The sequence below is a fragment of the Salvelinus fontinalis genome, chromosome 36, assembly GCF_029448725.1.
Source record: "Salvelinus fontinalis isolate EN_2023a chromosome 36, ASM2944872v1, whole genome shotgun sequence".
Classification (NCBI taxonomy): Eukaryota; Metazoa; Chordata; class Actinopteri; order Salmoniformes; family Salmonidae; genus Salvelinus; species Salvelinus fontinalis.
Genome location: NC_074700.1, coordinates 8,903,217 through 8,929,968, shown reverse-complemented (window position 1 = coordinate 8,929,968; position 26,752 = coordinate 8,903,217). Strand labels below are relative to the sequence as shown.

Genomic DNA, 26,752 nt, shown 5'->3' with positions numbered 1-26,752 from the left:
AAACGCAACATATAAAGTGTTGGTTTCATGAGCTGAAATAAAATATCCTAGAAATATTACATATGCACAAAAGGCTTATTTCTCTAAAATGTTTCACACAAATGTGTTTACATCCCTGTTTAGTGGGCATTTCTCCTTTGCCAAGATAATCCACCCACTAGCATATCAAGAAGCTGATTAAACAGCATAATTGTTACAGGTGCACTTGTACTGGGTACAATAAAAGGCCGCTCTAAAATGTGCAGTTTTGTCACAAAGCATAATGCACACGTGTCTCAAGTTTTGAGGGATCATGCAATTGGCATGCTGAGTGCAGGACTGTCCAACAGAGCTGTTGCTAGATACTTTAATGTTCATTTCTCTAACATAAGCCACCTCCAACATCGTTTTAGAGAATTTGGCAGTACATCCGACCGGCCTCACAACCGCTGACCACGTGTAACCACGCCAGCCCAGGACCTCCACATCCGGCTTCTTCACCTGCGGGATCATCTGAGACCAGCCACCCTGGCAGCTGATGAGACTGAGGAGTATTTCTGTCTGTAATAAATACTTTTTGTGTGGAAAAACTCATTCTGATTGGCTGGGCTTGGCTCCCCAGTGGGTGGGTCTATGCCCTCCCAGGCCCAACCATGGCTAAGCCCCTGCCCAGTCATGTGAAATCCATATATTTGGGCCAATTGACATTATTTACATTTACTGATTTAAATCTATGAACTTGTTGCATGTTGCTTTTATGTTTTTGTTCAGTATATATTAAATGAAATGAATACACCATTCTAATATTATGAATGCCTTTCTCTCCTTGCAGGGGATTAGACAGATGAACTGCAGCCCCCAGTTGCCCAAGCCTCAAAACCAGAACCGTGGGGAGACAATACTTGTAATTGTAAGAAATATTAAGTGATTGGCTTTCCTGTATCTGTGCATGAGTCTTTAGGACACAGTCCATTGTACAAAATAAGTCATCCCCAAGTGGGGTACATAACAAGGGGAGGAACCTCAAAAACTTGTTTAGTACATGAGGGAAAATTTAGTCCTGACAACCACCGGTTGTTGTTGTTTTTACACAGGACAGGAGTTTACAGGTATTTGTTCCAGCCCTTCACTAACACCTCAATCAACTAATTGTGGACTCAATTGTAGACCATAAATAGTTGAACAAGGTGTATATACTGAACAAAAATATAAACGCAACAAGCAACAAGTTCAAAGATTTTACTGAGTTACAGTTTATAGAAGGACACTAGTGGAAGCAGAGAGAACAGTCTATGACTTGGGTGGCTGGAATCTTTAACGATTTTCCGGAGCTTCCTTTCACACCGCCTGAAATAGAGGTCTTGGATGGCAGGGAGCTTAGCCCCGGTGATGTATTGGGCTTTCTGCACCACCCTTTGTAGCGCCATGTGATCGAGAGCGGTGCTGTTGCCATACCAAGTGTACGTGATTTGTACACCGAGAAACTTGAACCGCTCAACCAGCTCCACTGCAGCCCCATCAGTGTGGATGGGGGTGTGCTGGGCCCTCTGTTTCCTGTAATCCACGATCAGCTCCTTGGTCTTACTGACATTGAGAGGTTGTTGTCCTGGCACCACACTGCCAGGTCACTGACCTCCTCCCTGTAGGCTGTCCCATCGCCGCCGGTGATCAGGCCTACCATAAAGTGTCGTTAGCAAACTTAATGATGGTGTTGGAGTTGTGAGTGGTCATGCAGTTGTGGATGAACAGGGGCTATAGGAGGGGACTAAGCACACATCCCGTGTTGAGTGGCGGAGGGGATGTTGCCTACCCTCACTACCTGGAGTCAGCCGTCAGGAAGCCCAGGACCCAGTTGCAGAGGGAGGTGTTCAGTACCAGGGTCCTAAGCTTGGTGACGAGCTTGAAGGGGACAATAGTTTTGAACGCTGTGCTGTAGTCAATGAACAGCATTCTCACATAGGTATTCCTCTTATCTAGGTGGGTGAGGGCAGTGTGGAGTGCAATTGAGATTGTGTCGTCTATGGATCTGTTGGAGCAGTATGCATATTGGAGTCTAAGGTGTCTGGGATGATGGAGTTGATGTGTGCTATATCCAGCCTTTCAAAGCACTTCATGATTACAGATTTGAGTGCTACAGGGAGGTTTTTGGGAACAGGAATGATGGTGGTCAGCTTAACACGTGGAGATTACAGACTGGGACACGGAAAGTTTGAAAATGACCATGAATATCCCTGCCAGCTGTTCTGCGCATGCTGCGAGAACGCGCCCTGGAATACGTCTGTCCTTGCGAGTGTTGACCTGATTAAAGTCCTTACTGTTGTTGGCCTTGGAGAGTGAGATGACTCAGTCCCCTGGGTCGGTGGGGGCCCTCACGCGCATCTACCCATTTTTAACCTATTGTAGATGAAACCCTCTTGGGCAAACACGTGGGGACCGTGTGGGGTACACACAAAAAAGATTGCATTCCTAAGGACAAATGGATTGAAAAAGTTAGGTCGACGCAATGAAAAATATACTTCATGAACCATCCTACAGCATGGACTGTCAATCATAGTATGCACTGTTTAGATGATTTTCCAGAGTTTCATTGATATCCATATATTTCTGTAAACATAAGTATATACTTACTTTACCGGAAGTTCTATAAGGATACTTGGGAGATCTGGAAAACAAAGCAGCATGAACCATATTTTATAGTTCACTTTGTAGATTCGAGCCAATGTCTTAAGTGTAGGGTTGGAACCGATTCAGGGAACAGAACCAAAAACATGAAAATAAAGAAATTATTTGAGGAACAGCACCCAAACCGAAAAACAAAAGTGATCTATACTGTTCCAGAACAGAACCTTTATTTTAAAAGCATGGGAACCAGTTAATAACGTTAATTTACATTTAGGGCATTTTTGTTTTGTCACGCAAAAAAAAACACCTATGCAAAAGCCCTCACTCTGTCAAAAACAACTTTATATCAAAGTACTGCCTTTGATTTGACAGTCTACACATGCGCAATTTACCGTTAGACCCGATAATGTGTTTTTACGCATGAGTTTAGATTGGGGATTTCAATTTTTACTTATCTTCATACTGTTCTGTCTTTGGCTGTATTCTTTCTAGTCAAAACCCTTCGCCGGGGACCGTATCCCATAACATATTGCGACACAAAAATCTCTGAATTAACGATGGACAGAAGTTCACACTTGGAATAAGCTTGTGAAATATAATTATTACGTGTATTTATTCACCAAATTATGTTAAAGTTCAACAAATTACTTTCTAATTTTGAATTAAAATGTTGAATCACTGGTGAGATTTATCAGCCCACTAGCCAAGCTAAGTTAGCTTACTTGCTAGCTAACGTCTGACTTGATAGCTAGCTAACAGGCGATCTTTTAAGGTCAGCATTGTGTTAATTGTGAAGACACTAACAGTTTTATAATCCTGCATTCGTGAATTTGCTATCCAGCTAAAGACAAAACTAACATATCGGGTTTTTTCAGGGACAGCTGGCAACTTATGTGTTCATTTCACTCCATGGCATCGGCTTGGCAGGACATAACAGTCGTGTCCGACTTGTTTGGAGGTACGATGTTTTAACATCGGAGTAAAAACGTAGGAAATGCAGTTGGCTGTGTTTGGTTCGATCTAGGCTTGCTAGCCAGCCAGGTTATTTATGCATTCTTATGTGATCAGTAAATACATGCATGCAGTGTCTGTCTTGTTGTCATTTCCCCCTCCCAGCTTGTGTTGCACCATTGCATATGAAGACCATTTTTTCCAATGATCAATTAAAAATAAATCGGTGATAACTCGATCAAGCCTATGAATATGCAAAACTGTTTACAGAACCATTGCACGTGAATAAAGGTAGTTGTGGTTCTCACAACTTGAACCAGCAGTCAAATCTGAGCAGTGAGTTTAGTCAGCAGTGTGCAACATCCCTATGTTAGATGGAGAATAAAGTGTGGATCTACTTCTATCGTGCAGAATTGTCAGCTCATTCTAAAATAAAGATGTGGGCGATTTGTGTCCCAGGGTACTGGACTGTGTGCAAGTTTTTATTCCTGCCCAGCATGAACACCTTGTTCAACTATCCATGGTCTACAATTGAGACGACAATGTTGGAGGTTCATCTCCTTCACATGTCCCCCACTTGGGGATGACTTATTTTGTACAATGGACTGTGTTCTAAGGATTCATGCACAGATACAGGAAAACCAATACGTGTTCATATTTATAAAAAATGACATGTGTTGATGTCTCGCCATTCTCCAAAGTTCTGGTTTTGAAGCTTGGGCATCTGGGGGCTGTAGTTAATCTGTCTAATTCCCTTCGAGGAGAGAAAGGCATTAATAATATTACAGTAGTGTATTCATTTAATGTAAAATATTATTGTTTTATATGCATGCAAATAATTAAATTGGACATGTTATCCTTTACAATATGCCCGTGATTGTTTTGTATCCAATGCATTTAGCGGATGAAGTAGCCTAGGCCTTCTAATCTAGTTATATTGCATCATATCGCAGAGCAATATTAGTTATCAATGCATGAGTTGAATATAAAACCAAGCTATCTTGAACATCAGAGTCATTTAATAATATGAATGGGTGTTATAGTAGTATGATTGTATGCAATGCAAGCCTGATCATTAGAAATAAAACACCAGCAGTCCTAATGCATGCAATATTAGCTTTACAGTAAAACACGACAAGTCTGGCTATTTATCATTCTTCAACAGTAAGCTAAATAGCTTATTTATCTATTTGTTAAATGTTTAGCTTCAGCCTCTGTAACATGCATGCAACTGCAAGCAATACCTGTCATACGTTCACAACGATGTAGCAGGAGGCCAACCAATATGCAAGTAAAGGACCCCACATAAAATAATTATTCTGATCTGTGTCAACTTAATACACTAACAGGTACTGAGAAGATCGATTCTGTTACTTGTTTACTTGTTATTCGTGTTAAATATTTCCATTCCTCCCTTCTATCTTGGGACTGCAAGGCCTGTCACACTTCAGAATCATTTTGGTAGCTCATGTTGACCAGCAGTGTGTGCCACAGAAAGTATTTGACTCTAGCCACAAAATTAAGTCAATTAGAAGGGTAAGATCACTGGTAAGCCAAGCCCGGGGGGGGGGGGGGGGGGATGCCATATTACAACATAAAAAAGCCACATTACAACCTATGTGTTGTAATAATTGTGTTGTTTGCTTTATAACCTGTTAGTTCATATGCCTTGTCACTGTGATAGGCCTAAGGCCGAGCAAATAAGAAGAAACGGTGGCAGAATAAATTCAACCACATCTTTGTTTCATCACAAAACCTGAGCAAAATCTGTCCGGTGAAGTCCACAAAGCATATTGCATGTAACAAACAGTTACATGGCCTACAGCATGGTCAAGCAAGTTAAAACCAGTTAAATGTAACTAAATGTAATCTATGTAATCTCAAAAAGAAATTATTTATCATGAGATGGCCCTTAACAATAATATTTCATATGTATTTCCTATTCAACAAAACTGTAGGAATAAGGCTTGAAATTACTTATATGCTTTCAAAATATAGTATAATCAAATTATAAAACGACTTACTATAAGATTTCACCTTCCTTATGACTGTAAAATTTATATTTGTATGTTTAGTGTTGGAGACTGTGCATATTTTCTAAAGGTCTCTCTTAATGAAAATGTCTGCCCCCATCACTGTGAATGTCTCACAGAGATCTAGCTTGGCTTCCAGAACTAGTTAGGAAGAAATGTCCTCTCACTGTCAACTGCGTTTATTTTCAGCAAACTTAACATGTGTAAATATTTGTATGAACATAACAAGATTCAACAACTGAGACATAAACTGAACAAGTTCCACAGACATGTGACTAACAGAAATTGAATAACGTGTCCCTGAAAAAGGGGGGCTCAAAATCAAAAGTAACAGTCAGTATCTGGTGTGGCCACCAGCTGCATTAAGTACTGCTGTGCATCTCCTACTCATGGACTACCAGATTTGCCAGTTCTTACTGTGAAATGTTACCCTACTCTTTCACTAAGGCACCTGCAAGTTCCCGGACATTTCTGGGGGGAATGGCCCTAGCCCTCACCCTCCAATCCAACAGGTCCCAGACGTTGAGACCCAGGCTTTTCGCTGGCCATGGCAGAACACTGACATTCATGTCTTGCAGGAAATTACGCACGGAACGAGCAGTATGGCTGGTGGCATTGTCATGCTGGAGGCTCATGTCAGGATGAGCCTGCAGGAAGGGTGCCACATGCATGAGGGAGGAGGATCTCTTCCCTGTAACGCACAGCGTTGAGATTGCCTGCAATGACAACAAGCTCAGTCCGACGATGCTGTGACACACCGCCCCAGACCATGACGGACACTCACCTCCAAATCGTTCCCGCTCCAGAGTACAGGCCTCGGTGTAACGCTCATTCTTTCAACGATAAACGCGAATCCGACAATCGCCTCCTGGTGAGACAAAACCGCGACTCGTCAGTGAAGAGCACTTTTTGCCAGTCCTGTCTGGTCCAGCGACGGTGGGTTTGTGCCCATAGGCGACGTTGTTGCTGGTAATGTCTGGTGAGGACCTGCCTTACAACAGGCCTACAAGCCCTCAGTCCAGCCTCTCTCAGCCTATTGCGGAAAGTCTGAGCACTGATGGAGGGATTGTGCGTTCCTGGTGTAACTTGGGCAGTTGTTGTTGCCATCCCGTACCTGTCCCGCAGGTGTGATGTTCGGATGTACTGATCCTGTGCAGGTGTTGTTACATGTGGTCTGCCACTGCGAGGACGATCAGCTGTCTGTCCTGTCTCCCTGTAGCACTGTCTTAGGCGTCTCACAGTACGGAGATTGCAATTTATTGCCCTTGCCACATCTGCAGTCCTCATGCCTCCTTGAAGCATACCTAAGGCACGTTCACGCAGATGAGCAGGGACCCTGGGCATCTTTCTTTTGGTGTTTTTCAGAGTCAGTAGAAAGGCCTCTTTAGTGTCCTAAGTTTTCATAACTGTGACCTTAATTGCCTACCGTCTGTAAGCTGTTAGTGTCTTAACGACCGTTCCACAGGTGCATGTTCATTAATTGTTTATGGTTCATTGAACAAGCATGGGAAACAGTGTTTAAACCCAATGAAGATCTGTAAAGTTATTTGGATTTTTACGAATTATCTTTGAAAGACAGGGTCCTGAAAAAGTTTCTTTTTTTGCTGAGTTTATGTCCATGTATGACAAACAGAAAGTGTTTTTTGTTTAAAATCTATTAATTGGGCCTCCCGGGTGGCGCAGTGGTCTAGAGCACTGCATCGCAGTGCTAGCTGCGCCACCAGAGTCTCTGGGTTCGCACCCAGGCTCTGTCGCAGCCGGCCGCGACCGGGAGGTCCGTGGGGCGACGCACAATTGGCTTAGCGTCGTCCGGGTTAGGGAGGGTTTGGCCGGTAGGGATATCCTTGTCTCATCGCGCTCCAGCGACTCCTGTGGCGGGCCGGGCGCAGTGCGCGCTAACCGAGGGGGGCGGGTGCACGGTGTTTCCTCCGACACATTGGTGCTTGGTGCGGCTGGCTTCCGGGTTGGAGGCGCGCTGTGTTAAGAAGCAGTGCGGCTTGGTTGGGTTGTGCTTCGGAGACCGCATGGCTTTCGACCTTCGTCTCTCCCGAGCCCGTACGGGAGTTGTAGCGATGAGACAAGATAGTAATTACTAGCGATTGGATACCACGAAAATTAGGGAGATACGGGACAAAATTTTTAAAAATTAAAATAAAAATAAAAATCTATTAATTACTTTAGATTAATGGCTATAAATCGTTCTCTGAATGTGCTACCATGATGAAAACACCCTCTCCTGCTGCGCTACGATTTAACGATTGCAGGCATGTGCTTTGTCAGTGACTGTGATGTAGTGTTCAGCCAGGTGTTGATGGACAGTCGGATGAGCAACTGAAATGGGAGAGGGACATTTCAGCCTCAAGTGTTTCAGATATCACATCCTGCATCACACAGGCTCAGAAAATATACTCTGTGTGGGAACCAGGGCTATCGCTCAATACAGTGTCCACAGATCGATTTATAAGCAAAAATTTAAGTTGGAACCGGTACCAGAACCACACAGGTCCTCTAAACAGGATGCTTTACATCTAAGAGATAATAATTCATGTTTGATTAACTACTGATTTAGAACCACGGAGAGTTACCGCAACTAGCAAAGAAAACAGGAGCTGCGTCCACTATTCCAGCACCATTTCAAAGTCATCAAATCACCTATGCTTAGTCTAATACAGTGACAACTAAAAGATACCCAAAACTATTCAGTCCAATCAACGTAAGCTAAATATGATGTGGCTGTCCATGGTACTGATTTATGTGCAAGTAGAAAAAACATGTTGACTCACCCTACTTGTAGAGAAATGCATGCACAAATGCCAATGCCATCCTCCTCTCTTTCATGTTGCCGAAACGGTCTATGACTCTGTCATACAGTACACACTATTAGTTTTTGTTGTCCTTGGTTACCTGGCTAAAACTGGTTGCTCGCTAGCCTAACTTCCTTTCATGGGCAACGATAAGCTAGCTAGTTAACATTAGCTTACTAGCTACATCTAGCTACATATTGAACTTCCATCCTCTTCGTCCAGGGGCACAATGTATAAAATTATGTTTGGATCAGAATCACCATTATCAGACCAAATCCCTATCTTCATCCATGGCTAATTTAGGAAAGGGTCCATTTTAGCTAGCTAGCCACCAGAGGACAACAACACAACAAGATGCAACAATTCAAGTTTTTCAATCAATGACGTTTGGCTTTTGATGTTATGTGATTGGTGTGAGGCCAAATCCAAACTGTCTTCCCTTGACATTTTTTGTTGTTGTTGATGCACCAGGACCATTCACAGTTGAGCTCGCTCAGTTTAGCTCAACACTGGTTGGCTATTATTTTATTATTATTTTAAATTATCAAGGGAGGCCAAATGCTTACTGGCTTCCCTTGCATTCAATGCTACGGGTGGCAAAAATGTCATACTCTTTTTGACAAGACAGCATCAGATAGATGGGCAACACATACTGAGACAGAGGGGCGCTGTTTCACTCACCCGGATGCTTTCTCCGGTGAGATGCATTCAGCCTCTTGTGAATTGAAGAAAAAATATGAAACACAGAGCAAAAGAGAAATGATTTCACTTTTTTTCTTACTACATTTTTTGGGGAAGCCTGGCTTCCCTTGGCTTCCATCAATACACGCCACTGGGGTCTTGAATGTCTGGAACAAGCGATCGACAACAGCAGTCGAGAATGGGGCAGGTCAGGAAGCTATAGCATGAAACGAAGCAATAGACAATGTGATCAACCTGTGCATGGTGAATGGCAAACGACAAAACAATAGACATCAGAAAATGCATTATACAATACAGTATTGGCACATATGGAACCCCATAGAACAACCTAGATTAACCTAATGATAATGAGCCAGTTGTGTATTTTACACATTAAAATCAGCCCAAGCTTGGCCAGCCAAGACATAAAATAAATCAGGTCAATCTCTTGGCCTGACAAATAAAATATTTTTGACGGGCAGTATCTTAGTAAAACCATGTTGTTATAGGTTTATATTACCCCAAGTATGCATTGTCTTCAAACAATTTTCTTAAACCCACCTTGGTCGCAATCAATCAAAATGTTTGCTTTTTATACTTGGGTTTTGGACAGATTCATGGCCCGTATAGCCCATCTCTCCAAATTGTCGTTTGTGAGAAAATACAAGTGATTACTACTTGGCCTTTGTCTTATTAGAAGTCCTACTCGGTGACACCCAGAGAACATAATTCTGAATAATGACAAATTGCAACCGAAATAATGTTTTAATCAGTGTTTATTTCAAGAAACAATTTGTGTAATTTCGTCTCATTTGTGTTCTGTGGTTGTCACTGAGTAGACTGATAGCCCATTTCATTTATCCACAATACATTGGTAAGGCTGTAAAGTGCAATGTGAATGTAAATACTCACGATAGTCTGACGGGAGGTTATTTCCCACAGTCAAAGTCCAGCAATAAGAGCTACGATGCTAATATTTGTGTAATCTTTTCACAGTTGTCTACTGTGGGTGTTACTGAGTAAACCTATAGCCCATTTCATTGATCCACAATCCTTAGGTAAGGCTTTACAGTGCAATATGAATGTCAATACGCACAATAGGCTGAATGGGGAGGTGATTTCCCACAGTCAAAGTCCAGCAATAAGAGCTACAACGCTAATATTTGTGTAATCTCTTCTTAGTTGTCTACTGTGGGTGTCACTGAGTAGACTGATACTAAAAAAAATTGATCCACAATCTATAGGTAAGGCTGTACAGTGAAATATATGTATGACCCCAATTCTGAAGTATAATACATCCACAATGCGATTTCAACTGATTTGACTTTTTTTGTCAAATTAACTAACTATTGTCTTTTGTTGAATTTATATAACATTCCAATCTTGTTCAGCATTGTCTAGTCCAAATATGTCACGATTCCACAATTTGTATTCATTTGCATCACTTTCAATTTCTTACTTTTATTTTGAAGGGGAACCGCAAATTCCATTCTTGTGGCTAGCTCCACATAGGTCTAGCTAGCTACTGTCCTTTGGATGTCGATAGTTACCCCAGCCACAAAGTGGCTATATCGTACAAATTCATGACAACAACAAACTGCTTTTGGTTTATTTAAAGTTCGAGTTATGCATAAGGTTAGCAGTGTGTTTAGGGCTAGGTTTACAATCTGATTTTAGGAAGATAAATTAGCGGGATTTAGACATAATTACGTCTTTGTGGCTGTGGTAACTAGGGACGGCCCTGTCAAACAGTACAGACCAAAACTGCTTCTCCAATAGAAATCCCCGATCACACTTGTAGGCGATATCATGGCGACGTTGGCTAGCAAAGCCCATGCGTAGAAACACGTCATCAGGTCTAACGGTCCTCTGGCGCCGGTTTGCCCATGTGCTGGCAGTCAATCAAAGGCACTCCTATATAAAGTTGTTTTGACGAAAATTAAAACGTGTCAGTTTGTCACTTTCACGAGGTATGAGTAACAACATGTTCAACTACTTAAGACATTAGATTTCGAGAAAATCAGCAATCATTTTACACTTCTTTCATTGACTACTCAAACACTACAACCCCGGCCTGGTCTGTTTCCGAAGCGTTCCCGAAATCTTGCGATGTAGCGCCTATTGGTTAAGAAACTCTGTGACCCTGTACAGTCGTGGCCAAAAGTTTTGAGAATGATACAAATATTATTTTTACAAAGTCTGCTGCCTCAGTTTGTATGATGGCAATTTGCATATACTCCAGAATGTTATGAAGAGTGATCAGATGAATTGCAATTAATTGCAAAGTCCCTCTTTACCATGCAAATGAACTGAATCCCCCCAAAAATATTTCCACTGCATTTCAGCCCTGCCACAAAAGGACCAGCTGACATCATGTCAGTGATTCTCTCGTTAACACAGGTGTGAGTGTTGACGAGGACAAGGCTGGAGATCACTCTGTCATGCTGATTCAGTTTGAATAACAGACTGGAAGCTTCAAAAGAAGGGTGGTGCTTGGAATCATTGTTCTTCCACTGTCAACCATGGTTACCTCCAAGGGAACATGTGCCGTCATCATTGCTTTGTACAAAAAAGGGCTTCACAGGCAAGGATATTACTGCCAGTATAATTGCACCTAAATCAACCATTTATCGGATCATCAAGAACTTTAAGGAGAGCGGTTCAATTGTTGTGAAGAAGGCTTCAGGGCACCCAAGAAAGTTCAGCAAGCGCCAGGACCGTCTCCTAAAGTTGATTCAGCTGCGGGATCAGGGCACAACCAGTACAGAGCTTGCTCAGGAATGGCAGCAGGCAGGTCTGAGTGCATCTGCACGCACAGTGAGGCGAAGACTTTTGGAGGATGGCCTGGTGTCAAGAAGGGCAGCAAAGAAGCCACTTCTCTCCAGGAAAAACATCAGGGACAGACTGATATTCTGCAAAAGGTACAGGGATTGGACTGCTGAGGACTGGGGTAAAGTCATTTTCTCAGATGAATCCCCTTTCCGATTGTTTGGGGCATCCGTAAAATAGCTTTTCCGGAGAAGACAAGGTGAGCGCTACCATCAGTCCTGTGTCATGCCAACAGTAAAGCATCCTGAGACCATTCATGTGTGGGGTTGCTTCTCAGCCAAGGGAGTGGGCTCACTCACAATTTTGCCTAAGAACACAGCCATGAATAAAGAATGGTACCAACACATCCTCCGAGAGCAACTTCTCCCAACCATCCAGGAACAGTTTGGTTGTCAAGGGGTGAGTGTAGCTGGTGCATAGAAGTCAGGCGCAGGAGAGCTGAGATGAGTGGACAAAGCACTTTACTTAGGCAATCATTTGCACAGAACGCAACTGCGTAACAAAACAAATGCCCAAAGGACAAGTGAGGCAGCACAAAGTACAAAAAAAAACAATTACAAAGTACAGGCTGCCACAACGTATGGGTATAAAACAAAACCCGGCGCAAACCAGCCGGAAGCGTGCCAACCTCAACAATAAACAATTTCACACACAGACATGGGGGGAACAGAGGGTTAAATACACGACAAGTAATGAGGGAAAATGTAAACCAGGTGTGTGGGAAAACAAGACAAAACAAATGGAAAATGAAAGGTGGATCAGCGATGGCTAGAAGACCGGTGACGTCGACCGCTGAACGCCGCCCGAACAAGGAAAGGAACCGACTTCGGCGGATGTCGTAACATTGGTGACAAACAATGCCTTTTCCAGCATGATGGAACACCTTGCCATAAGGCAAAAGTGATAACTAAGTGGCTCGGGGAACAAAACATTGATATTTTGGGTCCATGGCCAGGAAACTCCCCAGACCTTAATCCCATTGAGAACTTGTGGTCAATCCTCATGAGGCGGGTGGACAAACAAAAAGCCACAAATTCTGACAAACTCCAAACATTGATTATGCAAGAATGGCCTGCCATCAGTCAGGATGTGGCACAGAAGTTAATTGACAGCATGCCAGGGTGGATTGCAGAGGTCTTGAAAATGAAGGGTCAACAATGCAAATATTGACTCTTTGCATCAACTTCAACATCAATAAAAGTCTTTGACACTTATGAAATGCTTGTAATTATACTTCAGTATTCCATAGTAACATCTGACAAAAATAGCTAAAGACACTGAAGCAGCAAACTTTGTGGAAATTAATACTTGTGTCATTCTCAAAACTTTTGGCCAGGACTGTACTCCTCCTCCCTAGTCCTCCTTCTGTGAGGTTTTACAGCGGACTATATCCTACAATGTTATGTTGTCGCCACCTACTGTGTGGTGTGAAAACTGAGAACGCAAAAAGGGAAATTGCAAAATGTTTTTTTGAATTTTTATTTAACCTTTATTTAACTAGGCAAGTCAGTTAAGAACAAATACTTATTTACAATGACGGCCTACACCGGCCAAACCCTAACAACGCTTGGGCAATTGTGCGCCACCCAATGAGGCTCCCAATCGCGGCCGGTTGTGATACAGCCTGGAATCAAACCAGGGTCTGTAGTGATGCCTCTAGCACTGAGATGCAGTGCCTTAGACCGCTGCACCATTCGGTAGCCCAAATAGGGGGAAGAGTGAAAAACACTCATCATTTTCACCTGCACAATAAACACAACAAAATATATCCCTCAACTGCTGAACATTCTCATCACTTTGCGGTGCATCCACTCCCATGTCTTCCTCATCTCCATTCGGTTCTTCAACTATTTCCAGTGTCTCCGCAAACACTTTTACACGTCTGCAACCACTTGACACTTGCGACATTGCAACGACTTGGGCACGATCTCACCGCGTATCTCACATAACCCAGCATTACAAATGTCAGGAGAAAGTCATAAAACATCATTAAAACCAATAGGCTTGACGAATCACACCACAACTGATTTTAATTTACAACTTTAGCTCTTTTTCACCCCCTACTTTGCAATACAGGAAATATCTTAATGCTATGGCCCTTATTTTGTTAATTAGCAACATAGTTATGAGTAACTTAGTAAGACCACATCTGCCTTCTCTTTTAATCAAATACATTAATATCCTTGAGAAAGGTTGTCATGACAAGTTTATTAGAAAATTACAACTCTATCCTTTGTATGTTTGATAAAGGATCATTAACTAAATTGAGAACTAATTACCTTAGCTTTCCAATTCCCCCGAAAGCTAAAGAAGTGCAAATTAAAATTCTCAATAATATTTATCCAGTGAGTGAATTTCTAAGGCTTCCTTTCAACATTGATCATAACTTGAGTGTATTTTGTACTACTGAAGTAGAATCTATGGACCATATATTCTTCTTCTGTACCTTCACCCAAAAATTCTGGGCTGCACTTTAAGACTGGTTTGGCTACCAGAGATTGAGCTTTCAAGAAATGATATAATATATGGTGCTATTATAAAATATTCAAATATGGAATATCTGACCAATGTAGTAATAAATCTTGCAAAATCTTTAATCCACAAAGCGAAATTTATGAAGACTTCCCACCCTGTTATTTTTTCCCAACATGAATTCAAAATGTATACAGAATCCCTTAAATTGATTAAGTACAAAAAAGGATGTAAACTTAAAGGTCAAATGCAGCTGTTTTTATCTCAATATCAAATTATTTCTAGGTAACAATGAAGTACCTTCCTGTGATTGTTTTCATACTGCAGCACAGCATTTTGGGGGAAGTTGAGGTCCGGTCCATTATTTGCTCTGCACCTAAGAGGGAAAGAGGTTGGGCCATCCTTGAAATGTTTTAGAGGAATATAATATCATATATACAATTTAACAGACACTTTTATCCAAAGCAACTTCCAGTCATGTGTGCAAACATTTGTACGTATGTGGTCCTGGGAATAGAACCCATTATCCTGGCGTTGCAATGCTCTACCAAGATGCATGACAAGGTTGTAAATTCTTTGTGAAGCCTCAATTTAATGATTTATAAAACCTTTATTAAGCAGTGCTTATGTCACCCTTTGTAAAACACAGGTTTATGTCACATTTGATATAGTGGGTTATGTCACATTTGACATTGGTGGTTATGTCACACAGTTATGTCACATTTATTAAACCTTTATACAGCATGACATATGGTTGTAGATGATTTCTGACACATTTATGTCGTGTTTAGGAAAACGTTATGAAGGTGTAACGGATGTGAAATGGCTAGCTAGTTAGCGGGTACGCGCTAGTAGCATTTCAATCAATTACGTCACTTGCTCTGAGACTTAAGTAGTGTTGCCCCTTGCTTTGCAAGGGCCGTGGCTTTTGTGGAGCGATGGGTAACGCTGCTTCGTGGGTGACTGTTGTTGATGTGTGCAGAGGGTCCCTGGTTCGCGCCCGGGTCGGGGCGAGGGGACGGTTTAAAGTTATACTGTAACATTGATGCTGTTGACCCGGATCATTGGTTGCTGCGGAAAAAGGAGGAGGTTGAAAGGGGGGTGAGTGTAACGGATGTGAAATGGCTAGCTAGTTAGCGGGTACGCGCTAGTAGCATTTCAATCAATTACGTCACTTGCTCTGAGACTTAAGTAGTGTTGCCCCTTGCTTTGCAAGGGCCCTGGCTTTTGTGGAGCGATGGGTAACGCTGCTTCGTGGGTGACTGTTGTTGATGTGTGCAGAGGGTCCCTGGTTCGCGCCCGGGTCGGGGCGAGGGGACGGTTTAAAGTTATACTGTTACAAAGGCTTATTGAAGCCTTTATAAGCTGCACGTCATTTCAAGTGGTCTAATTCTATAGCTACTTATTCAGCAGTACGGTGTCTCATTCACAATCCATCTCTATATTTATCAGGCAAACCTACGACTTTATGCGAGACCATGGGGAAGGCAGTTGGGCTTTAATTTCTATCATTAAGACATGAGTAAAAACAACCTTTCGTGATGAAAACGTGTTTTGTTTTTCAGTAGGCACATTGTGAAACTGTCTGGTAATGCGTATGTGTGAAACAAATGGTTTCAGCATGGTCACTCCCACTGCTCAATTGCAGTTTATTGCAGTTTTACACTTTAGCCTTGTGAGTTGCTATGGTTTCAGAGCATCGTTCTTGCAGATTTTCCATACAGCACTGACTCTTTCTCAATTCCAACTGCATATTCTCGCTACTTCATGACTGCTTAAAAGCCCAGTGCAGTCAACATTCTGATTTGGAGTTTTATGTCATTTTTGCACACAAAAAACCACTGTAAAAGTGAAAAATGTGATCTGTATGTCACAACACAAAGTAACTACCCACTGGGTACACCATATAATTTCAACGTGGAAATGTGGGTAATATTTGGTTGAGATGTTGATCATTGAAATTTCAACCTTTATTCAACCACTTAAAAAGACATCCAGAAGTTTGTTGAATTCCCAATGTGTTATCACTATCCTTTCAACCATCTAAAAGTACAGTTAAAACTTCAGATATTTTCTACATATACAACAACTTAATGTGTCAGGGGCACAACTTTCACTTGGGACAGGGGGGACATGTATGAAATTGAATTTTTGTCCCTCCCAGTTTTATCATTGTAATGTGATACAAAACGAGGTAACGGTGTGCTTTAGGACCATGTGAACGCCTTTGAGCAGTCGGGTAGGCTGTCTCTCCAGTGTCTGTGTTCTTTTGCCCATCTTAATCTTTTCTTTTTATTGGCCAGTCTTAGATATGGCTTTTTCTTTGCAACTCTGCCTAGAAGGTCAGCATCCTGGAGTCGCCTCTTCACTATTGACGTTGAGACTGGTGTTTTGCGGGTAATATTTAATGAAGCTGCCCTTTGAGGACTTGTGAGGCGTCTGTTTCTCAAACTAGACACTCTAATGTACTTGTCCTCTTGCTCAGTCGTGCCCCGGGGCCCCCCACTCCTCTTTCTATTCTGGTTAGAGCCAGTTTGCGCTGTTCTGTGAAGGGAGTAGTACACAGCGTTGTACGAGATCTTCAGTTTCTTGTCAATTTCTCACATGGAATAGCCTTAATTTCTCAGAACAAGAATAGACTGACGAGTTTCAGAAGAAAGTTATTTGTTTATGGCCATTTTGAGCCTGTAATCAAACCCACAAATGCTGATGCTCTAGATACTCAACTAGTCTAAAGAAGGCCAGTTTAATTGCTTCTTTAATCAGGACAACAGTTTTCAGCTGTGCTAACATAATTGCAAAAGCGTTTTCTAATGATCAATTAGCCTGTTAAAATGATCAACTTGGATTAGCTAACACAATGTGCCATTGGATCACAGGAATGTAGGTTCCTGATAATGAGCCTCTGTACGCCTATGTAGATATTCAATAAGAATGCTGCAGTTTCCAGCTACAATAGTCATTTACAACATGAACAATGTCTATGGTGTATTTCTGATCGATTTGATGTTATTTGAATGGACAATTTATAAAACATTTCTTTCAAAAACAAGGACATTTCTAAGTGACCCCACTTTTGAACAGTAGTGTATATATGGGGGATTGGAAATGATGCAGAAAATTACATTGATGGAAGCCACAATATCTCTGCAATATTAAAGCTGATCTACCCTTTTTATTTGATGTCCCCCCCACTTCTAAAACCAAAGTTGTGCCCCTGTAATGTATAATCACTGTGCTTCGTCTAATAGCACAACTAAATTACCTGAGATTTCATTAAAAGTACATGGTGCAAGTGATCAATGCTGTTCGAGATTTTGCGCAGATTATTATGTGACCTTTCCACGGTATCTTTGAACATGCACACTTTCTATGATTACATAAGAATACATTTATAGTTATAGTAACCAGTGGTGTAAAGTACTTAAGTAAAAATACTTTTAGGTACTAATTCAGTTTTTGAGGGGGTATCTGTACTTTACTTTACTATTTATATTTTTGACAACTTTTACTTTTACTCCACTACATTCCTAAAGAAAATAATGTACTTTTTACTCCTTACATTTTCCCTGACACCCAAAAGTACTCGTTACATTTTGAATGCTTAGCAGGGCAGGAAAATTGTCTAATTCACGCATTCATTAAGAGAACATCCCTGGTCTTCCTACTGCCTCTGATCTGGCAGACTCACTAAACACAAATGCTTAGTTTGTAAATTGTGTCTGAGTGTTGAACTGTTGAACCCTGGCTATCCGTAAATTATAGTAACCTCAAAGTGACCATGGATGTGTTAATCATTTTGAGGTTGAATAAATACTGTCAGACTAGTTTGCAATATAGCCATAACTTTAGGCTATTTACTGTATTAGAAAAGTAATGAATTGTGTTTGATTGACAACTCAACCAGATATCAACATTTAAAGAATATAACTAAATCAAATCAGACTTTATTTAAAGTTTGATTTGATTTAGTTCTACTCTTTAAATTAGATGTTTGGTTGAGACGGAGGTATGAAGCCAACATATCAATTATTCATTTGTAGACAAACTGGAATTAAAGCCAGACTAAGTCAGTGGCACAGATGGAACTATCCAAGCAGAAGACACGTCCTTTAAATGTTGATATGTGGTTGCGTTGACAAGCAAACAATTCAATATCCAGTTTGTCTACAAATGAATAATTGATGTTGGATTCACATCTCCATCTCAACCAAAAATCTAAGTTAAAGAATAGAACCAAATACAATAGAATCAAACTACACTTTAAATAAAGTTATTAGATTTAGTCCTATTCTATATTGCACAATAATGAGACTGATGCGCCAACAGGATCATCTACTACAAGCTCAATGTATCTTTATTGACAGAAAATTCAGAAAGCAATGGCCCATCTCATCTGCTCATTTTACACTCCATAACCTGGTCAAAAGCAAATAAAGACTGTCAAACCCATTGAGATCTTATTAAATTACTAGAGGGGCTATGTCATAAACCCTCAAAGTTCCACAATGGGGCAAAATGGCAGCCATCTTGGTCAGGGAGAAATCCAAAACGAGTCTAATTGGAATGAATGGCAGTAGAGCCATAGGTGATGCACTTCCTGCTTTTACTTAAGTAGGAACATAAAAGTAAGGCATGTGATGTGTCAGAAATTGTGTAATGAAATTATAGTCAACCTACAATATTGTCATATAATTATAAATAAAGTTTATATGGGTTTTATACAATTTTTTTGTATAAATAGCCTCTAAAATATATGTAAACAGAAAGCTGTGAGTGCCGTTTATATGATGCAATAACACTACTTGTTGCATTTACAACTTGTCTAAGTCCTATCATCAACTGACTTCAGCCAGTGTATGCCTGTGGATTGACTGCATTGTTTGATTGGAATATTGCCATATTGGCAGTTAATTAGAGCACTTCATGGAATCATTTCTCTAAAACTGGCTGGCTAGCTAGCTAAAACACATACTGTGCAGATAAATTCATCACATTCATTATTATACACAATATTTTATCACAGCGCTGGTAAACCATGGTTGACCAACTCCCTCACCAACATGGCTGACCTTTGGACCATCATAAGAAGGTTATTTTCCATTCTAGTATTCTAATTCCTAATTCTATGGTCAAACCTCTCTTAGCCATTGTTAAAATTAGGACTGTGTGTAAAGGAATACTGACTGAGCCAGTTAAAATGCAGACAGGGGAGGGGGGATTTGTAATTAGGCTTATGCGACCAGGGAAGGGCGATTAATGGAGATAAATGACATTATCTATACAGTCATCACAGATCTGATCTGTCAGGAAAGCCTTGGTTCAGACTTCTGAGGGGCAACTATGGGAGGAAACGGAGAGGTCCTTGTACAGCGCCCGGTCCAGATCCACATCCTGTCCCTGGACCTGGATCTTCTCCAGACAGCCCTTCAGGTACTGGTTGCTACTGTAAGACACTCCATCACCTGAGAGCGGGAGGAACCACAGAAAGGGGGACGGGGGGGATGGAGAGAGGGGAAAAAATAAACAACATTTCAAGATTCCACAGCATCAATATGTGTGTAGACGCCTGATAGCTGTTAGCTGTAACTTAGGATAAATCTGGTACCTGTCAGGGGGGGGCTGATGGGAGGAGCGATAGGATGGGCTCATTGTAATGGCTGGAATGGAATGGAGTCAAACATGTGGTTTTGATGTCTTTGATACCATTCCAGCCATTACAATGAACATGTCCTCCTATCGATCCTCCCACCAGCCTCCTCTGGTACATGTGTATCCTCAAAACACTTCAAGTATCTCCTCACAAATTCACCTGGAAGCCCCCCAAATGCAAGGATCATCCCCTCTTTCCAGCTTCTAGGAAAGTCAGGTATACTGTCGATCTCAAATGTTATTTGCGTGTCATCGATGTCCATGTTCACTTGATTCTTCAACAGGGTTAGGGACAGTCTGCTGAAACTCTGTTCGGTGATGGTGTCACGCTTGAGGATGGTCAGTATGACTTTCTGCCACACAAAAGTTGGAAAGCATGGATGTACATTTGTATCAAATTGGTATTGCACTGGTCAAAGAACCACGATTACGAACTGTGATTGTGACTGTTTACATGCTGAAATCCAACATTCATATTGTCATGAAATTAGAATGGTGGGATTGGTACCTTTGGGTTATTGTTTATTTTCACTGTTACTGTGGGCAATTCCTGCCCAGGGGTCTTCAAGCTCAGAACTGTTCCTTCCATCTTAGTGGAGTCTCCATGGATGTCAATAGTAATTCCACCCTCCTCTGTCTGGTGGCCAGGGAGGTCTACAGGGGGACAGATATGAATAAATCAATCCCAATATTTGAATATACAGATGTAGGATCTTAATTTGAGCCAGTTTGCTACAGCAGGAAAATAATCCTGCAGCAACAGGAAATATGAATTATTATGTGGATTATAATCAATATACATTTTGTAGGGGTTAATATATATATATATATATATATATTAAATCAAGTGAAATTTCAAAGCGGAAATTACAAACTTCAGAAGCCTTTTTAAACCTCAAATACACTACAAGTTTAACATTTCCTGCATTGCAGAAAAGTTCTCCTGCAACAGGGTGATCAAATTAAGATCCTACATCTGTATATACCGACCTCATCCCAACTACCTACCTCATCCCCATATTGTTTTGATTTACTTTTTTGCTCTTTTGCACACCAGTATTTCTACTTGGACATCATCATCTGCACATCTATCCCTCCAGTGTTAATTTGCAATTACTTCGCTACTATGTCCTATTTATCACCTTACCTCCTTATGCCATTTGCGCACACTTAATATAGACTTTTTCTATTGTGAAATTGACTGTACGTTTGTTTATTCCATGTGTAACTCTGTGTTGTTGTTTGTGTCACACTGCTTTGCTTTATCTTGGCCAGGTCGCAGTTGTAAATGAGAACTTGTTCTCAACTGGCCTACCTGGTTAAATAAAGGTGAAATAAAAAAGTAAACAATTAAAATATGGACATATACAGGTAAATTGGGTAGACCCAATACTGTTCAGGCTATGTGTGGCCTCACAGCCTGTTCACTTCACCATCAGACCTTCTTTGGTATATAGGGCCTGTCTTTACAGAAGGTAGAATAGGGATCACCTGCTTCGCTTCAGTTAAAACTACAAAAGGATGCTGATTGGATCCAAGGCGAGTAGCGTTTTGTTGTTGGCTAATGATTTTGTTTGCTAATTTGTTCTTAGACAGTCACCAGTCTTTATTGTGTGTGCCCCACATTCGTTTCAATATATATCTACCTGTGGTGTTGAATGCAGCCAGTCCATCTCCGGGGAAATAGCTCCCTGGCTGGATGTTCTGGTAGCAGGGCCAGGGCTCCCCAATCAACTCTGTCTCCCAGGGGGTGCTCAGGTTTAGCCAGTTCCCCTTCCGGATACATCCATCCATCTCTGGCTGGAACTGGAGACCACCCAGACACACAAGTACAGTATCAGGACCGTTTATACACCCCCCCCCCCCCCCCCCACACACACTTAGCACACTTAGCACACACAAACATTAAAGCTAGCAATTAGACTCATTCACAAGCACGCATGCTCTCACACACAACCAATTTTTAAACGAGACCAGTCCATTTCCAAGTTCAGTCAATCAATCCCTGTCTACACCAAACGACAGACAGATAGCTCCAGCATACCGGGAGGAGCAGCTTGTCCAGGCTGACCAGGATTCCCCCGAGGGCGAGGCGGATCTGGCCTGTCAGAACCTCCATGGTCTCTTTGGACTTCAGTCCCACCACCAACTCCTTCTGGCCGTCCACCTCCAGCACCACAAAATCCCCCTGGCTACTGATCTCCACCTACAGTATGCATACAGAACCAGAAACAGTACAGTACATCTATATCACAGAATAGAAATGTATCATGTCAGCAGTGAATAAAGCCTCAAATACATTTGATACACTAGTGTATCACGAATTGAAAGTGCTTTCTTTCACATTGCTACAGGCCTTCATAACAGCCTCTATAAATTAATTCATAATGCATTACACACAGGTCTATTAGAAGTGACTGGTACACACCTGATTTTACACCTAGACTTGCGTGCCAGGCTTCTATAAGTTACCCATAATGCAGAGTGAATGTCACCTGGTGTAACAGTATAACTTTAGCCCGTCCCCTCGCCCCGACCCGGGCGCGAACCAGGGACCCTCTGCACACATCAACAACAGTCACCCACGAAGCATCGTTACCCATCGCTCCACAAAAGCCGCGGCCCTTGCAGAGCAAGGGGAACCACTACTTCAAGGTCTCAAAGCGAGTGACGTCACCGTTTGAAAGGCTATTAGCGTGCACCACCGCTAACTAGCTAGCCATTTCACATCGGTTACACAGGCTTACCAGATGCCACTTGCCGTCGTTGAGTTTGGATCCCCCTTGCACACTGACGAGGATGTCTGCTTTCCCGATCTGCATCTCAGGGATGCCGTTCCTGAGGATCATAACAAACCAGTCCTCTCCCTCCCTGGTGTCCCCATAGAACACCACCCCCTCGGGGTCAAACGTCCGGAACTGGAACATGGACTTGATGCTGTAGACCAAAGACATGGGAAAGAAGTCTATCACTAGTCATTCATGTGTCTTCCTAGTTGCTACTTTGACTGACTGTTGCTTAGAGTGAATGTTTTGGTCGTTTCTCCTTGCCAAAATGGATGGTTAGCAAAATAGATGGTTAGCAAAATGGATGGTTTGTATGATAGAGCACAGAGATGTAGGAAGTATAATTTAAGGAAAGTTGGGCTCTCTTTGAGTCAGTAAAACGTTCAGATTTTATGAAAACTATGTTATGTATGCATGTAACCCATGCTTACACCTGTCCAATCGTCTTTCAACTTTAAGTTTGTAAGTCGCTCTGGATAAGAGCGTCTGCTAAATGACTTAAATGTAAATGTAAATGTTAAGAAAGGAAGGAAGGGTGCATGTTAAAAGTATTGGAATGGTGCTGTTTTTTTGTGCTGTTTTTTCCCCTCTCGTGGTCATGTTAAGCAGACTGACCTTTTGACCTCCGTCAGGTTTTCTCTGGTCTGCATCAGGGGCCACCAGGTGCCTCGTTGTTGTTGGCCAAGGTAGATAGGGCCACTGCCCGATACCTCCTTCTGTGTGTCAAAACATGACACATGTTACAGTATGTACAATTCAACACATGTTACAGTATGTACAATACAACACATGTTACAGTATGTACAGTACAACACATGTTACAGTATATACAGTACAACACATGTTACAGTATGTACAGTACAACACATGTTACAGTATGTACAGTACAACACATGTTACAGTATGTACAATACAACACATGTTACAGTATGTACAATACAACACATGTTACAGTATGTACACTACAACACCAATGTTACAGTATGTACACTACAACACCAATGTTACAGTATGTACAGTACAACACCAATGTTACAGTATGTACAGTACAACACCAATGTTACAGTATGTACAGTACAACACCAATGTTACAGTATGTACAGTACAACACCAATGTTACAGTATGTACAGTACAACACATGTTACAGTATGTACAGTACAACACATGTTACAGTATGTACAGTACAACACATGTTACAGTATGTACAGTACAACACATGTTACAGTATGTACAATACAACACATGTTACAGTATGTACAGTACAACACCAATGTTACAGTATGTACAGTACAACACCAATGTTACAGTATGTACAGTACAACACATGTTACAGTATGTACACTACAACACATGTTACAGTATGTACAGTACAACACATGTTACAGTATGTACAATACAACACGTTACAGTGTATACAGTACAACACCAATGTTACAGTGTATACAATACAACACCAATGTTACAGTGTATACAATACAACACATGTTACAGTATATACAATACAACACATGTAACAGTATGTACAATACAACACATGTTACAGTATGTACAGTACAACACATGTTACAGTATGTACAGTACAACACATGTTACAGTATGTACAGTACAACACATGTTACAGTATGTACAGTACAACACATGTTACAGTATGTACAGTACAACACATGTTACAGTATGTACAATACAACACATGTTACAGTATGTATAGTACAACACATGTTACAGTATGTACAATACAACACATGTTACAGTATGTACAGTACAACACATGTTACAGTATGTACAGTACAACACATGTTACAGTATGTACAATACAACACATGTTACAGTATGCTCAATATACTGCTCATTCATTCACATACACACCGCTAAGTTTCAATGTTGTCTTCTTACAGGCAGGGAATATACACAGCACATCGACACCCTTATGCTTGTGCATCTATTGAACATGATGCCAAATGTACGGAGAAATAGACATATGAACATATGGTATTTTCCTTTGTACAATGAGTCATAAATATGTTAGTAAAGTGATACAGCAAAATGTGGGTGAGCTCAAATCAGTGGAATAGACATAGGGTGACCTGACATACTGTTTTCCGCCCACAGACTACTGAGCAAAGTCCCCTCTCTTTCACTGCGCAATTCAAGTTCTCTGTGTTACTGTTAAGGTGATCTTGGTCAGATGTTTACATAGTCTGTCCTTGAGAGATTAAGGCAATACTACGACCAATATTGTATATTATCCCTTGGGCCAATCCAATGATCATTTACATTTTTTATTTAACCTTTATTTAACTAGGCAAGTCAGTTAAGAACATATTCTTATTTACAATGACGGCCTACCGGGGAACAACTGCCTTGTTCAGGGGCAGAACGACAGATTTTTACCTTGTCAGCTCGGGGATTTGATCTAGCAACCTTTCGGTTACTGGCCCAAAACTCTAACCACTAAATGAACCACGAAAAATCAATTTCATGAGAAAAACACCTTGGTTACATATTCAACCTGTACATTTTCAAAAAGTGAGAGAATTTTGACGTACCTTGAGGCGTCCGTTCCATTGTCCCTCAGCTCCCCATCCCAGCAAGGTGAGACATAAACCCAGCAGCAGTCCACCTGACATGGTCTTTAACGAGCCCATTCTTCAGACCCCTGACCCTCAGTAGGCTTACCAGTGTCCAGAACCTCACAGCGGTTGGTCCACTCACTCTGAACTAGCCCTGAGGTACTAGTGGTGGGGCTAATGGTCTACTTTGATACTCTGACGCCTGTTTTGGAGTGAGCCAGAGCTACGTGAGCCCGCCAGAGACCAGAGGGCAAACATGTCGACATCGTCAGCGGCTATTGATTTCCTGGAAAGTTGTTGCTTGTTTGTGTCAAACTGTTTGGGAGAGAGAGGGAGGGAAAGTGCAATGCAGAAAAGGAGAAATAGAGGTCGAGGAGGCAAAAGAAAGCGAGAGCAATAAAAGTGAGGGGAAGAGGGCAATAGTTACAGTAACAGGGCAAGCCAACAGAATGCAGGACAAAATATTTCTGCACTCATAGGCAGAAGACCAACTTGTCAATATGTAGACTAAAGTGATTAACAGTGACTATTAAGAGAATACAGTACAAGAGATCCAGGCATGATTTTTATCAACTGATAATGAGATCGCAACTGATGAGTCCCCTCTGGCCAATGTGCTCCACCACTATCTCTCTAGCGATGGAGAAACAGACAGCAGTGTATGCTGGGTGAGTGACCTTAGTCGACCGATGGTTGTTTACCAGCTCAACTGAGACCGTGACTATTTGCTGGGAGAGCACTGACTAAGTGTGTATGCCTTAGCTTTGGCGTGTTGGAATGGCAGCATTCCTGTATGGTCATCTGAGGCTGCACTGTGCTTTTAGGAACGGTACAGAGTGCCCCTCCCTTTACACCCTGCAACAACAGGAAAGCTATCACTGGACAAAGGTGTCAAAATATTTGATCTTATTGGTTTTACGTCACACTGTGTCCTGACATCTTGCTCTGACATTACCACCCAAGTTTTCACCAAATCTGAAAGGATTTCTTTAATACTCAAAAAAATTGATTGTTATTAACTGTACATTTATGTGATACCTTGCTGTTTCAACTTTCTCTCTCCCGGACCTGCTCGTTCAACTCTCTCTCTCCCAGACCTGCTGTTTCAACTCTCTCTCTCCCGGACCTGCTGTTTCAACTCTCTCTGTCCCGGACCTGCTGTTTCAACTCTCTCTGTCCCGGACCTGCTGTTTCATCTCTCTGTCCCGGACCTGCTGTTTCAACTCTCTCTGTCCCGGACCTGCTGTTTCAACTCTCTCTCTGTCCCGGACCTGCTGTTTCAACTCTCTCTCTCCCGGACCTGCTCGTTCAACTCTCTCTCCCAGACCTGTTGTTTCAACTCTCTCTCTCCCGGACCTGCTGTTTCAACTCT

General features: G+C 41.7%; 1 protein-coding gene across 1 annotated transcript; it reads right to left on the bottom strand.

Annotated features, from left to right (window-relative positions):
- Window positions 1-18,702: 18,702 nt before the first annotated feature.
- On the bottom strand, window positions 18,703-25,609 carry shbg (sex hormone-binding globulin). The gene is made up of 8 exons (XM_055900620.1): window positions 25,357-25,609; window positions 23,425-23,525; window positions 22,771-22,960; window positions 22,068-22,229; window positions 21,670-21,829; window positions 20,532-20,677; window positions 20,184-20,376; window positions 18,703-19,836 (listed from the first exon to the last, which is right to left on the bottom strand). The coding sequence occupies exons 1-8, from the start codon at window positions 25,453-25,455 to the stop codon at window positions 19,694-19,696; spliced, it is 1,194 nt and encodes a 397-aa protein (XP_055756595.1). The 5' UTR covers window positions 25,456-25,609; the 3' UTR covers window positions 18,703-19,693.
- Window positions 25,610-26,752: the final 1,143 nt, after the last annotated feature.

Bases quoted from the DNA above. Each gene is read 5' to 3' on its own strand.
- shbg (XM_055900620.1), bottom strand. From the start codon at position 25,455: ATGGGCTCGTTAAAGACCATGTCAGGTGGACTGCTGCTGGGTTTATGT. The intron at 22,961-23,424 runs GTCAGTCTGCTT...TTTGGTCTACAG, and splicing joins AACCTGACGGAGGTCAAAAG to CATCAAGTCCATGTTCCAGT. The intron at 19,837-20,183 runs GTGAATTTGTGA...TCCCGCTCTCAG, and splicing joins TGCATTTGGGGGGCTTCCAG to GTGATGGAGTGTCTTACAGT.